Here is a 15,266-nt window from a genome sequence, read left to right on the forward strand (position 1 = left end):
AAAGGTTCAAACATCGTTTCTATCGACTCTAATGACGTAAGGATTCTAACATTATCATATCTCTAGGGTTCAATATACGCCCTCGGTGGTTCCATGGCATTGACACCATATCTGTCAACGGGGAAGCATTTATTTAGTACCTACTGTATGCAGGGTGCTTTACAAATGCAGTCTCCCTAGAACCTCCAGAGGCGCTCCCTTTGCCTCTCCCATATCTATGCAGCCCCGCCTCCGATCCTCACACTGCCCCCGGTTTAGTTGAGGTTCGGAGGGGAACCGGCTGGAGTTTAGGCGGGACTCGAACTCGGCTCCGCAGCGAAGCGCTCCCAGGTAGCTCTACAGGTGTGTGGCGGGGTCTGCAGAAGAGGCATGGGGGGGTGGGGGGGTGGGGGTGGGGTGTGCGGGCATTTTCCCTCCCAGAGAGTCGGTTCCGACTCGGGGCCCCGCCCCCGCCCGCAGAGGGGGAAGGCCGCAGGGGGGCAGGAGCTCCTCCGTGCCCACTGCCAGGAGGGGCAGGACGCCGCCTCCTTCCCCAGTCGCGGCTCCGCTGGCGGGCCCGACAGGTGGAGGAGAGCAGCGACAGCCCCGGGCCCCCCCGGCCCCGGCCCGTCCGCCCCTACCCCTCACTCACCCCACTGTCGCCCGCGCTCCCCAAGGCCGCGCCCGACCCCGTGGACTCCGCCGCCGCCGCGCCGGCTCCTGACACGGGCCCACTCCGCACTCCAGATTCAAACACACGCCAGTCTCTCCTCCGGCAAACCTCATTGGCTGCCATATGCGCGACGTCATCACGCCTGCCGCGCGAAGCCGCGCGCGCCCTCCCTCGAGGTAGAATGGCCCGAGCGGGAGCCCGTCGGCGCGGCGCATCGCCCTGGCAACGGCGGCGGTTGGGCTGGCCCGGCGGCGGCCGTTGGAGGCGGAGCTGCCACTGAAGGGCTACGCGAGAGCCGAAGGGAAACTTCCCTCCCCATCCCGGGGAGGAGTCACGGGGGCTGCCGCGGATCCAGACTTGAGTTGTTTGTACGTAGTTGTGTGCGTTTAGTTTCCGCGTCGAGCTGGGAGCTTCTCTAGGACAGGCCCGACTTGTAGAGCGCCTGGCTCTCAATAAATAAATGCTCGCTGACCGAGTCGGGCCTGGCCCTCTGCGCCTGCTCGTTCGGGGGTCCGAACTGCCCTCGTCACCCCAAACCGATTAAGAAAAAAGGGTAAAAATTAAGTGGGGGAGTTTGAAGCGGCTGCCTGAGTACTAGGTCAGGTAACAGATGACCTCATAGTGGGGTTGAAATGGATACTAAGCGAACAAATTGTTCCAAATCCGTGAGAATTTTGTAAAACACCGAAAGGGTAGACTGGGAAGCATTATGATAATCATTTTGAAAAAGTGCTTTTTACGAGTCACTTGCTCTCCTTGCCATATACCCCGTTTATTCCTTTTTTAAAAATTAGGGTTTATAAATAGCTAAGCAGCCATTCTGGCCTCTATTAATGTTTTTGTATTATTCGGGCATTTTAGAAGCGATCCTTTTTTGTGTTTTTTATTTTTCTAGTAATACGTCTGAGTGGTCAAACAGGCACCCTTTTCTTTCTCTGTTTGCTAAGATGCATGTGTGTATTATTAGGGACTATAAGTAGCAAAACAGCCACAATAAAGTCATATGAATGAAAGGGTTATTAGGTGGGTTTTTTTTTCCTACATAGCAAATTGTGTCCTAATAGGACCCATATTAAAATTTTCTAATTCAGATGAATAACTTTTGCTAGTTATAGTCAGAATTGTTTTTTTCCTACATAGCAAATTGTGTCCTAATAGGACCCATATTAAAATTTTCTAATTCAGATGAATAACTTTTGCTAGTTATAGTCAGAATTGGGGGTGGGTAGATGGGTCTAGATTGGGTTTTTTTCCTACATAGCAAATTGTGTCCTAATAGGACCCATATTAAAATTTTCTCTTCTTGATCTGCACCTATGATTTCACTAAACTACTTAATTCAAATGAATAACTTTTGCTAATTATAGTCAGAATTGGGGGTGGGTAGATGGGTCTAGGTTGGGTTTTTTTTCCTACATAGCAAATTGTGTCCTAATAGGACCCATATTAAAATTTTCTCTTCTTGATCTGCACCTATATTTTCACTAAACTACTTAATTCAGATGAATAACTTTTGCTAATTATAGTCAGAATTGGGGGTAGGAAGATAGGTCAGAACTAGACCTACTGCCCATGGTCACTGTTCGTGCTAGAAAGAAACAGAATTTAACCCAACTCTTTTTTTTTTTTCCCCTTTGACTAAACTGGTACTTTATTTATTATCAAAAAAATTCACAAGGTTGGAAAGTATAACATAGATCAGCAAGTTCTGAAGCTCTTGTCATGGATGAGGTATGGAGTGTGAGTTATTTCAGGACCAATGCTTTTGAAATGTTCATTCTTTCAGCAAGTTTGAAAAAATAGAATTATCTCCTAAGAATAAAAAAAAAGATATTAATATGTTCAGTTTTTCATTTTAAGATTTTATTAGAATATTTAACCCAACACTTAATAGGAAACATGTCTCTTTTGTATATTCATACACAATACTGGCTAGCTAAGTGAAATAATGTGTAAAATGCTATAGAACTATGGGCCATTCTTCTCTTAAAGTGTGAAATGACCCCTTCAATTAGGTTACGTTCCTTACACAAGAAAACCAAGCCTGATTCAACTTGTCATTTAACAAACATTTTTAAGCACTTTGTGCCAAGCACAGACGTAAGTACTGGGGAAATAAACAAAAAAAAAAGATACCCGACTTTTCGAGGAACTCACAGTGGAAAGGACAAGATAAAATAAAATAAACAAGATATGTATATGATAAATGGAAGATAATCAATGGGAAGGCATTGGAATCAAGGGAAATCAAAAAAGACTCCTATGATAAGAGGGTGGGATTTTGCCTAAAACTTCTATAAAGGAGCAGAGATGAGAAAGCAAGGTGTGTGGAAATAACAGGGATTAAATATTTTTAAATGTCTGGAGAAACTATTTTCTAACACTAGGACATTATGGGAGAAAATCCTAAAAATATTTTTCATGCATTTGCACTGACCATACATAGATGAGTCACTTGGTTTTATGAGACTTTGAGATTAAATGAGAGGTTTGGTAGGGGAATCATTTAGCCTGGAAACAGGTGCATTTATATTCTTTTGATGCACTGGCCGGTTTAAAAAGCAAAATAGGAGAGGCTCTCTGCCTAGGTTCCTTGCCAGACTATGGCAGTGCGGTCCCAAATGGCGCGCTCGGGAGAGGAGGGGTCGCTAGCCTGGGAGACTTTGTCGCGCGGCTGTCCTCAAACATTTCCCGGATCCCGAAGCCCTTTGTCACTTTGCCATCCCACTTTTGCCCCGGCCGCCTAATGGGGCAGGAGTCCCAAAAACTGTGAACAGAGAGTGAGAGCGCCTTGGGTCAGACGACGTGACCGACTGTGGGGAAAACGGGACCGGGGGAGTGTCCCGGGGACCTCGGGCTCGCCCAGTGCGCGGCCGCCCCTCGGCTCCGGCGCCGAGCCCCCGGAACCAAAGGCGACGCGGCTGGTTGCCGGGGGAGCCGGGTCCGCGCGTCCGTGCGCGTCGCCTTCCCCTCCCGGCGGGCCGCGTCGGGGTGCCGCTCTGCTTGGCCTTCAGAGCCCGAGCTCAAAATAAGTCGTCCCGTCCTGCCCAGGTGAGGAAGGTCCCAGCCCGCGAGGCTCCCTCCCCTCGGGAACCATCTTCCCTGGGAACGGCAGCGGCCGGGTCGGGCCGCGCGCCCCCCCCCCCCCCCCCCCCCCCCCCCCCCCCCCCCCCCCCCCCCCCCCCCCCCCCCCCCCCCCCCCCCCCCCCCCCCCCCCCCCCCCCCCCGAGCCCCCCCCCCCCTCCCGAGCGCGCCCCCCCTCCCGAGCGCGCCCCCCCTCCCGAGCGCGTCCCCCCTCCCGAGCGCGCCCGCTCTGAAAGCTGCTTTCCCAGAATTGAAAGCCCCGCGTCTGTGCCTCGTGTTTCCCTCGGGCGGATGGCGGCAGCCCACGTTCCGCCCCGTGACGGGCCCGCGGGAGTGTGTGAGGCGCAGGAAGGGAGAGAAGGGGCCGCCCCCGCTGGGGGCGAGGTTTGCGGGCCCGGCGCTCTGACTGGGGAGTCCTCCCTTCAGGTGTGGGCCTCTGGCCCGCGGCTCCGTGGGGACCTGACCAGCCCGCGCCTGGGTCAGTGCCCCCTGAGATGTGCGCCAGACTCCAGGGCCGGCCCCTAACACAGAAAACCCGAGCCGAACGTAGCCAGACCCGGCTGCCCTCTCATCGCCGTGTTTCGCACTTTTTTCTCCCAGCCCTTCCTTCTATACTGGTACCTTCCAGCCCTGTGCCTAAGGCACAGTATAGTGTCTACAAAACCTGGTGTTTTAAAGCACCGGAAGGCCCGTGACGCGTTAGCGCCGCTTGTTCAGGTTTGCTCCACTAGTGGGGAATCTTGTTTGATCCCCTTATTTAATCGGTGCTCCCTCTTTTTAAAATCTAGATGCCTCTATTCACGTGCCTCCTTGGCCAGTGGACCAAAACCAAGCTTGCCTGACTGGCTGGCTCAATGGAATATTTCTTCTTTTGAAGATGACATCTTAGAATCTAACCAAAAACTCAATGATGGTGGTGGGATGGGTAGGGCATTTATTCTCAGATATCGATTGGCCTGGATCCCTCTGATTCTGACTACATACATACATACACATTTGTAGGTACAGAGTGTTAAATGGGAAAGTTTGTTAGGAATTTTACTGTCCGGGAGGAAAGTAGCTGGTGTTATTTCTTAAAAAGCTTTCTGAAAAATAGAAGGCACTATTTCATATTTAAATTGTCATTGAGCTACCTATCCATGTCTATTACAGCCTTTCCAGTTTCTAGATTTTACTACGTTTTTTGTTGACTCTTATTAGTATTTACTATGTTAACATAGGATTTTTATCATGCCCGTGTTTATTTTTATTTACTTTTATTTGAATAATCTACGTTTTTATTGATTTGCGGTTTAGATTTGTTTCTCTTTGGGCATAACTAAATCAAATTTTTTTTTCCTCAGGTAACTTAAGTTGTACCAAAGTTTTTCGGTTTAAAGTATTTTTTTGCAAATTTTAGGTGAATACCTTTTTAATATCCATCATTTTTTCTTCTAAAAGGATTTTTTATGATTATATAGATTATATGAATTATATGATTCTTTAAAAAGATATGCATCTTTTTGGATTGTTTTGGAAGTAGAATGAATTATGAATTCTTGTTAGGATATTGAGGTGTCCCACAAATTGTGTTTTAGGAAGTTTTGCTTCTCCTAATTTGGTTATTTCCACTTGAAAAAGTTTAAAGTTTTTAAAATATGGTGTTTTGCAATGATGCTTATTTTAGGTAGTTGATTGTTTTGGGGGAAATGAGGGAGTAGTATCTCAAATGATGTTTAACGTCATTTGGCAAAATAGTTACACTACATGAAGAATTTTACCTAGGAGATAGGTTTTATGTTTGTTCTATGTCAACTGTAGTTTTTTAAACCAAACAATATTTTTGTCCTATGAAGCTATAATCTGCAGATTAAAAAGGAAAAATGGACAAATATAAGAAAACATGAAGTGAAGTATGATTAAAAGAATTTGAGGAGTGAGTTGTCTGTGAAGAAGTAGAAAGATGGAAAAAGAAGTTTGGTTCTGAAAGGGCGAAGTGTTGAGAGAACAGTAGTGCCACAGAAACATTTTTTAAAGAATAGAAAAACCTAAGAAAGTTTGTAGGTGTCAAGGAAGGCACACACAAATTAATTTTGCTACTTTGTATTTCAAAAGTATGTCACATTTAATTTGTAATATAGTAAAATATTGATATATAAATGTAATTATAAAAAGAAATGATTCAAAAACTTTAAACATACAGTCTGTTAATATTGAAATGATAATGAGTTACTGGTCTTTTTAAAATAAAATTGATCTTTGCAAATAAAGAAGTTACCTCCTTCCAAACAAACAAGCAAACAGACAAAAAAATGAAGAACCCACCCTTAATTTCAAAACTTTTATAGATAATTAAAGCAGTTAAGCTTATATGATAATTATATATTTGACATTTTTCAAACAAATGTTTTAAATCAAGGCTGATAATATAATGACCAGGATAAAAAAAAAAAATACACTTAGAAATAGAATTCTTTTTACAAACAGAGAGATTTGTGGAATCTGACCATCTCATTTTTTTCTTCCACTAGAAATCCATTATTTTTTGGCTATAGATTATACCTTTATTAAAATGTATTTCTTATGCTATTGCATTCAACTGCTTTATACTCATAGATTTGATTAACATTCTAAAACTATTCTTCAGAAAAATGATTAGGTAATTAATTTTCAGATCTTTAATTGTTAGAGAATATCTAGCAGTTTTGATGGCTTACTAGACAAGCCAACCAACACCTGCATTTTTAGACTCTTTTTGGATTTTGTTTAAGTTCTTTGTCCATATAAGAAGACTCAACATTTTTCTTGGTTAAGATGTTCAAATGAATGTTGACATAATCATCTTTCTTGATAGTTTTTAATTTGATTGGAAGATACAGCAATTGACAGGATTCTAAACTTTGTTCTGCAAGTATTATTTAAATTACAATTTTAATTTGGATCATTTTTCCCCCCCTCCCCCAGATCACATGAACTTTCAGTATGCTTCGATATCAGTATTTTTGCAGAATCTACAGAGGATTCTTCCCATACAATTTTGGAACGGGCATACTTAATATCGGCAGATGCCCCAAAGAAATGCATTCTTCAGTCAGCAGGTACAATGAACTTAAAGATGAAGAGCATGCAAGTGTTTCCAAAGATCAGGAAATGCATCATTCTCAAAGTGGAAATCTTGAAACTATGAAACAATTACACATACCAGTGATGGTCAACGAAGTTATTGATTGCTTAGCACCACAACCAGGGCAGGTGAGTTAACTGGTTTCCTTGTAGAGTTGATTATTTGGAGGATGTCCAAATTGTGTTTGAAAGACAAATGTTAGAATTTGTATCATATATAAACATTTGTTTTAGGACAGCAAGTTCAATATAATTTTTTTCTAGAAAGTTCTTCTATAATTTCTATATCTTGATAATTATCTCTTTCCTTTTGGAAAGTTGGCTTTTTACAATAGACACAACTAATTTCAGCTAAAGATGACTTGTTTTAAATCTATTAACTAATACTTCCTGCCTTTTTGGCATATGTAGCCCAAGCTAAGTCTACTCATTATTCTTTTTCATATGTCAGCTACTGTAAAGAAGCCATCCAATTTTAATTTTATTTAATATTTAGAGAGTCATTTTTTTAGTCAAACTTTGTTGATTGTTGATCAGAAAATATTTATGAACTGCTTGCTAGCATAAAATGTATGCAATGAAATGATTAATGTTTCTAAAATTTGACCACCTGAAGCACAGTAATTTGCCTTATTTTTCTCTCCTTGTATGTAAATAACATAATTTTATATTCTTTACTCCAGTATTCACCTAGAAACAAGCTTGACTATTTACAAGTATAAATGCAAATGTAAAAATGTCAAAATTTGAGTTGGTAATTTTGCAAAAGATATTTGGAAGAATGGAAGAACTAATACTTATTTAACTAGATTTCTTAAAGTACTTTTTAGTCTTCATTAAAACTCAATGACATTATAGTTCTTTATACTTTTATAAAATCTATACAGTTGAAGTAGTGAAAGGTGAGATCTTCTCAAATCTTTGGACTCTGCATGTAATTATTGAATGAAGTTACTGTGAATATTTTCATAACCTAATTGTTGTTACCTTATTGACAAAATGTTAGCTACTACTTTTGGTGTTAATTTTAGAGCTTCATTAGGTTACAAAAAACTTAAAAATAGTAAACTTATTCTCCATTTTGATCCCATAAAGATCCTTTTCCTTTCCTTAAAAATTGAGCTAATGGCAATCTTGATGGAGTTTTCATTTCGTCATCATGGGAGTCTGAGGCCCTGCCAGGTTCAATAACTCTCCATGGAGGCAAATTAAATCTGAATCAAACCTTATCTTGTATGATTTTTGTCCCTGTTTTATTCTAAATCCTCTCCAAATAATCACCATGCTAGAGATCTCATTCTTTGTTCTTTTCCTCTCTTGGTAATATTCTCCCATCTCTGAGATGACCTGTAATGTCTCCAACTTGGCTTGAGGCCTTGCTCTTCTATTATGAATAAGTATTTGTCTCTGGAATAATAAGGGAATGTCATGTAATAAAAGTAATAGCTGCTTTTTGGATGCAATACCTTATAAACCTTGAAACATTTGGTCCTTAAATGGTGGAGGAATATGGGCAGAAATTATTATCCCATTTTACAGATGAGGGAAGTAAAGATCAAAGACTTTAAGGTACTTTCCCTTGGTCACATATAACTTTTTTATTTTTTATTTTTAGCCTCTATTAAGGTATTTTGTAAACCTTAAAGTGAGATATCAATCAACAAGCTTTCCTTAAGTGCCTACAATATAATATACTAGATATTGGGCTCAATTCAGAGGATACAAAGAGTAGCAAAAACACAGAAAACATTTTCTGCCCTCAAGGAACTTAATGTTCTTTTCTCCCTAAACTTTTTTGTTAATATTGCGGTAATTTCCCCCAGATCCGTTTTCAATTCCTTCCGAGAGAGCTGTCCCTTATAATAAATAATAATTTTAAAGAAAATAGGAAAAAAATCAGCATAACTCATCAATATTCTCATCAATATATTGAAAAATCTAAAATTATTTGCACTGTAGAAACCCTTATGAACTTACCACTTCTGCAAAGAATTGAAGTGCGAGTGTCCTCATATTTCTTTCAAGCTGTGGATTGTAATTTCACAACATTCATGTTTTATTTCCTTTATGAGTCTTTTCATTTACATTGTTGCAGTCATTGTATATATGTCTTCTTGACTAATTTATGTAAATTTTTCTCTGTTTCTCTGTATTCTTCACTTCTTATAGCATGGTAATATTTCATTACATCCATGTACCACAATTTGTTGTCATTCCTGAATTGAACAACATATGCTTTATGTCCAGTTCTTTACTGTCACAAAAAAAGTGTTGCTATAAATATTTAAGTGTATATGGAGATTGTCTTCTTATCAATGACTTCTTTCATGATAAGGCTTGTGAAATTACTGGGTCATTTATTTGTATAATTCTAAATTGCTTTACAAAACAGTTGTATTAATTCTCATCTTCACTAGCAATATACCAGAGTGTGTATCTTCTCACAACTTCTTTAACATTGACTATTCCCATGTATTTTTATCTTTGCCCATTGGTCTATAATTGGATCTACAAAGAAAGGCAAAAAAGATTTTTTACTTTCAGGGAGCTTTCTTTCTAATAGGGAAGACAATATGTAAATGAGAAAGTGTTTAACAGACTAGAGACTGGATGGAGAAGAAAGATCACCTTAGAGGGGAAGGCTCAGGTGGTTGTGTCAGGGGACTGGGAATGCCTTCTATAGCAGGTAAATCATGAGAAAAACCAGAGATGGCAGGAAGGGACATATACAGTATAAATGTAAGGTAATGGAAAAAAATTACTGATCATGGGGTGGGCTAGGAAAAGTCTTTTTCTGAAGGTGGTATTTGCAATGAGCCTTGAGGGAGCAGGGAAGCCTAGAGGCAGAGGTGAGGAAGGAGAATATTCTAGGCCTGGAGACTCCCAATAAAAAGATTTTCTCTTGGTGACCTCATCAGTTCCCATGGGTTCAGTGATCATCATTATGAAGATGCTTGCCAAATGTATATATCCAGCCCTCACCTCTCTCATTAAATATCTCTAACAGAGCATGTTCCAAATGGGGACCCCAAATCTTCCCTTTTTGTGAACTTCCCTGCTGCTTTTTACCTGTCACCCGGTATTAAAACTGTGTTGTCATCCTTGACTTCTCACCTGCACTGAGCCCTCTTTCCATTCTGGTAGTCTTGTCATTTCTACCTTCATGGCTTCTCCAGAATGTGCCCAACTACATCCCTGGGGGAAGTCTTCATCACCTCCCATCTAGAGTCATTCAGTATGTTTCTGCTAAGCCCGGGTCTCAGATGTCTCCTATGTTCATTTCATCCTCCACTCAGCTGTGAAAAGGATTCTAAAGCACAGGGTGCTGCCTTTTGTTTTGGTTTGGTTTTATTGACATGGTGTTTCTAGCCAAAAGTGCTGAGGAACATCACCATGGCATTTGGAACATAAGAGATTGTGCCTCTGGGGGTCAGTCCCCCTGGTCTTACAACTGTGCAAAGTGTTCTTGAGGATTCACTTCTTCTTGAAACGATAATAGAAGCCTGGACTTTGTCCCCTCAACCATTCTTTGCCATTTAACTAGTTGTCCCCATGCCTAGAGTACTGTCTTTCCTCACTTCTGCCTCCTGGCTTTAAGACTCACCTCTCCAAGAGACATTTCCTGGTTAACCCCAGTACTAGTACCTTCTTTCTATTACCTTCCTTTAATATGGTATATATCACTCTACACAATTGTTTACACTTGTCTTCTTCATTAGGCTATGAACTGCTCAAGGGCAAGCACTGATTTTGTCTATTTTTGTGTCCCTTGCTACTCTCACACCGGTACTCTCACAAAGCCCCCAAGAAATATTCATTAACTGTTAATTTATAGAACCTCAAGAGAACTCAGTTAATTTTTCTGAAATTTTAGAAGAGCAGTAATGTACTAAATTTGGTGGTAAAGACCTGGGCTTGAAATTGGGCTTTTTTGCATACTACCTGAATGATTTTGGTCAGCTTCTCTGAGCCCCAGTTTCTTTATAAAATGAAAGATGTGGAGTATTCAAATAAAAATTAATGCTTTGGACTCTTAACTGTTTGATTTTTCATCAACTTTTTAACCTAGTGTAGTGGTTCTTAATCTTATGATATTATAAACCCCTTTTGGGATTTGATGAACCTATTGTTTTGAAATGTACAAAATATAATTACATAGCATTATAAAGGAAAAATATGGAATTTTTAAATCAAAGTATTAAAAAATAAGCTCACTGAATGCATGTTACAAATCCTTGGTGTAGCAATTCAGCTCAAAACAGCACTGGGGAGATATTCAAGTGGACTTTTACTGTATTGGAGATTCATTAGCTTATATCATGCTAGAAAGGCTTCAGATTCAGACTTGATCAAAGGCTATCTTTCCTGTCCAAGAACTAGTCAAAATTGAGAGAGAAAGTCTAACCCCTAAACTATATCATTTTCCTTTAAGGTACAGAATTGTTAGAGTGTTACAATTCTCTATTAATAGTTGGGGGGTAGGGGACTGGGCTGAAGGATTAAATCTTTTAAATTCTTCCGGAAAAAGATCATCAAAGTATTACTCTCTTGTTATGGGCCAGTCTGAAACAAGGATTCTTACAAGGTGCTAATTCAGTGGAATTATAATAATAATTTATAATCAGTTTATAATCAGTGTAGAGCATATAAGCTGGGAACCTCAGCCAGATTCAAAGAGCTAGAGAAGACAAAGGATTGGGTGTGGGAGCTCAACCTTCATTCCACCTTCAGTCTGGCTCCTGGTGGCTCTCCTGGGGAATGGAGAGACAGATTCATTCATCCCATCTCACACCCTGTGGTGGCAGGCTCTCTTCCTGAGCTTCTCCACTGACACCAAGACTCTGGAAGGCCTATAAGAAAGCTAACTGGGGCCCAGGAAAGGAGACAAGACTTTGAAAGAGATAATAAAGGATTCAGACTTTAACACCTGGTTATTCTTGTGGTAATTACTGAACTGAAATGAAGGCTGCTCCCAGAGACCTCCAAAAAACCAAAAAGAACATTATACTCTCTATAAAATGAGGATAACAGCACTCCTCATCTAGGATTATTGTGAGTATAAAATGAGATATTTATAAATCTTTTGTAAATTTGCAAATCTTAAATACTATATAAAAGCTATTACTGTAATGTATTTGTAACATTGCAATACTGTATTATATGAAATTATATTGTATATAACAAAGTATTGTGATACATACAAAAAAAAAAACAAGCAAACAAAAAAAATGTTGTTATTTGTGGCACAGGCAGCTTAATTTCAGTTTTTAAATTTTCTAGTGTAATAAAGAGTCATTGCAATCCTTAGAGTAGGAAAGCTTCCATGTAATTCAGAAGTCATGATTTTGCTTCTTTTCTTTCTAACCTCTTTTTCCTATGTCCATTTCTCCCATAAACTATGAGTCATAATGTTTCACTTATCCATCACCCATATTTATCTTCACTTATCCATCACCCATACTGTTTTCAGCATTACCATCAACTCTATTGTTACAAATGAGAATTTTGCTAACTTAGCAAATAAGTTCAAAATATTAATAAATTTTTTTTAAAAATTCAATTGTGCAACCCCCAAAATGAACTACAAAAGAAAGTAAATAAAATTAGCACTTTTTCCACTTAACATAATATTTTAATGACCACTTGTTGAATATAGTTGAGTGACAATTAGTAAGGTTCGACAGAATTTCAAACTGCATGAAATAGAATTAAAACTATCAAAAAGCTATCATATTAGAGTGTACAAGAATTCTGATACCCCATATCCATTACCAGTTTGACTTATTTTTGAAACGTTTTACCTTCTAGGCATTTTTGGATGAAATGCCAAGAGAATTCATGATCATAAAAAACTGAGAAATCCGGAATCCTCATCTAGCAGGCATTCAGGGTACATTGTCTATTTCAAGAGTCTTTTTAAGGAACACAAGTCTAGTTTTAGACATATTGAGTTTAAGATATTTACAGGACATCCAGTTCAGAATGTTCAGTGGGTAAAGCTGAAGGACTAGTCACCAGAGTGTTTAAGTCTGGATATGAAGATTTGAGAGGAGGTAATTAAATTCACACAAGTTAATGAGATCACCGAATCAGGAAGTGTGGAAGGAAAAGGGCCAGAATAAAGCCCTGAGAGAAATAGTAGAATTAGGCTCATGAAGACCTAGAAGAATATAGGATTAGGGAGAAAAGAGTGATCAACTGCTGAGAACTGCAGAGAGAGAGAGGATGAAGACTGAGAAAAGGTTATTAGAAGTGGTCTGTAAGAGATCATCTTTGATGAGAGCAGTTTCAATTGAATGATGAGTTAAAACTAAAATATAGACAGTTTAGAGAGTTGAAGGAGAGGAGATAGAGATGGCTATCTTCTTCCTTCCCCCCCCCCCCATATTAATTTTGTTTAGAAAATAAAGAAAAGCAGTAGATTGAATATATAAAAAAGCCTGAATTTTAATAGTATTACAGTTTATAAAGATTTAGCTTTCCCATATTTAAAGGTATGATATTTACATATACTATTTTAAATACATAGAAATAACTTCTGGTTTAGGAAATAAATATCTCAGGAGAAAAACAAGGTCCATCTTATGAGAAAAACAAATAGAAATAAAAAGAAGAAAAGCAAATGCTGTTTTCCTATTCAAAAGGCACATTCACATGAGTCATGCTAGGTACTAGTTACTTTCTTTTTAGGTCAGCACTAGTCTCTGATCAATACTCTAATCATAGCTCCTGCCAGGGTCTTGATAAATTGCTGTTGCCTTTTACCATCATTCTTCCAACAGCCATACTGTTTTCGTAAAGGATAGTAGGAAGAATACTTTGACCTCATGAGTTGTTGTTTTTGTTGTTGTTTTGTTTTGTTTTCAAAACACTGCATTTTTATTGTGTCATTATTTTGCTATTACCTTTTAATAAAAATAGGCAGAATCAATCAGGTTGCTTGGGAAAAGAATTTTATGGAGCAAGTAGATTCTTAGTCAAGGCAGATTTTATTGCAAGTAGTGAGGTGGGTTTAGTTCTTAAGGGACCAGCAACAAGCTAGACAGACAAAGAGTCCTATATTTATACCAGTTTTTGAGTTGGTTGAGTTAGTTTTTTATGTAGGAATAGAAAAAGCAGGATGTGTTTGTCCACCCAACCAGATGCAGGGGGCTTGGGTTGTGTTACATGTTTCAAAGTTCTGGGGTTGTAAATAATAGTCACATATAACCAGAGTCCTAAAAGAACATCTTTTAATACTGGGCAAAATTTCTTGTTGCTGGGCAAATTTTCACAGGGCAGTGAATGAGGCAAGGGCTAAAGCCAATTCCATCATTTTCTTATAAATATTAGAGAGTTTCAGTAGCATCCTTATGTTACAATAAGCCAAGATGCAGAGCTTTTGGTTACTCATCTTTTAGTAATGTTTTGTGAACTCCTTTTTTGTCTTGTATTAATCTTTGTCCCCTTGGGGGGGAGAAAGTATACATTTTTTAAAAAAAGACTTTTCTTGCTGAGAACTTGGTGAATAGAAAGATTATTAATTGTTATTGCTACACATTTCCTTTCATGTCTACTTTTATATGTACTATTTGTTCACTTAAGTATTTGAGATGCTAGAAAAAAACACTGGTTTGGAGATACATTTTATTTGTTGTCCTATTTCTCTACTCATTTTGAGTATAGTAAATTATTATTAAAAATTCACAACCTGATTTGCACAAAAATCCCATTACAATAGAGAATTTTGCTCTCATTGGGCTTAGAAAGGCATATGTAGAAGTGGAGGATTCCCATTTAAATCAAAGACTTTGAGCTCAGAAACATGTTTGGAGTGTTATGTTCACTTCAGGGAACCAGATTTTATGAAGAGCATTGAGAAAAGTACATCATGAGAACTATAACAAGAATTGTGAAGAGTTTTGAAACTATCATATGAGCAATGCTTGAGGAAACTGGACTTGCTTGACTTGGAATTACTTTGGTTGTGGATCATGATAACACTTCAAATATTTGAAGGATTGATTATCTTATAAAATTAGAAAAATAGAGAAATTAGACTTAACTCTGCATAGTTCTAGAAGATAGTGCTAATGAGTAGAAGTTAAAAAGAGTTAGATTTCCATTCAATTTATGAAAGAAGTCTAGTAATCAAAACTGTAACAATACGATGGGAATGAAATACATCTATTGAAACTATGTTAAAATAAACAGTTGGTTTTTTTCTATGATAGATGCTGGGTTAAGAACCCAGTATGGAAGAAATATACTCCAAATAGTATGATTGACCTAATTGGCACAGTTTAATTTCTAGTGATTATAATTACTTATTTGTTACTTTGGTAAAATAATCATAAAAATAACCATATCTTTGTTGAATTCTTAAAGAAGGTAATGAAATCAACCTGAAAAGGTAACAAAATAGATCTTTATTTCAAATCTTATAGGG

General features: G+C 38.8%; 2 protein-coding genes across 3 annotated transcripts in view; one reads left to right on the forward strand and one right to left on the reverse strand.

Annotated features, from left to right (window-relative positions):
• The window catches only part of KIF18A (kinesin family member 18A), a 98,301-nt gene extending 97,569 nt beyond the window's left edge, over nt 1–732 (reverse strand). Inside the window, exon 1 of the mRNA XM_012552534.2 lies at nt 632–732. The gene's annotated coding sequence lies outside the window, so the exon portion shown is untranslated. The remainder of the gene's footprint in view (nt 1–631) is intronic.
• A 199-nt stretch (nt 733–931) lies between these two features.
• METTL15 (methyltransferase like 15) overlaps nt 932–15,266 on the forward strand; it is a 178,391-nt gene continuing 164,056 nt past the window's right edge. Inside the window, exons 1-2 of one of the 2 annotated variants that reach the window (XM_031941811.1) lie at nt 932–1,020; nt 6,680–6,967. In XM_031941811.1, the coding sequence (XP_031797671.1) occupies nt 6,698–6,967 (270 nt within the window). In that variant the 5' untranslated portion in view covers nt 932–1,020; nt 6,680–6,697. Of the gene's footprint in view, nt 1,021–3,061; nt 3,704–6,679; nt 6,968–15,266 lie in introns of those variants that run through there. The other variant, XM_003773651.4, reaches the window with a different exon arrangement.

This window comes from Sarcophilus harrisii, chromosome 6 (assembly GCF_902635505.1).
Source record: "Sarcophilus harrisii chromosome 6, mSarHar1.11, whole genome shotgun sequence".
Classification (NCBI taxonomy): domain Eukaryota; kingdom Metazoa; phylum Chordata; class Mammalia; order Dasyuromorphia; family Dasyuridae; genus Sarcophilus; species Sarcophilus harrisii.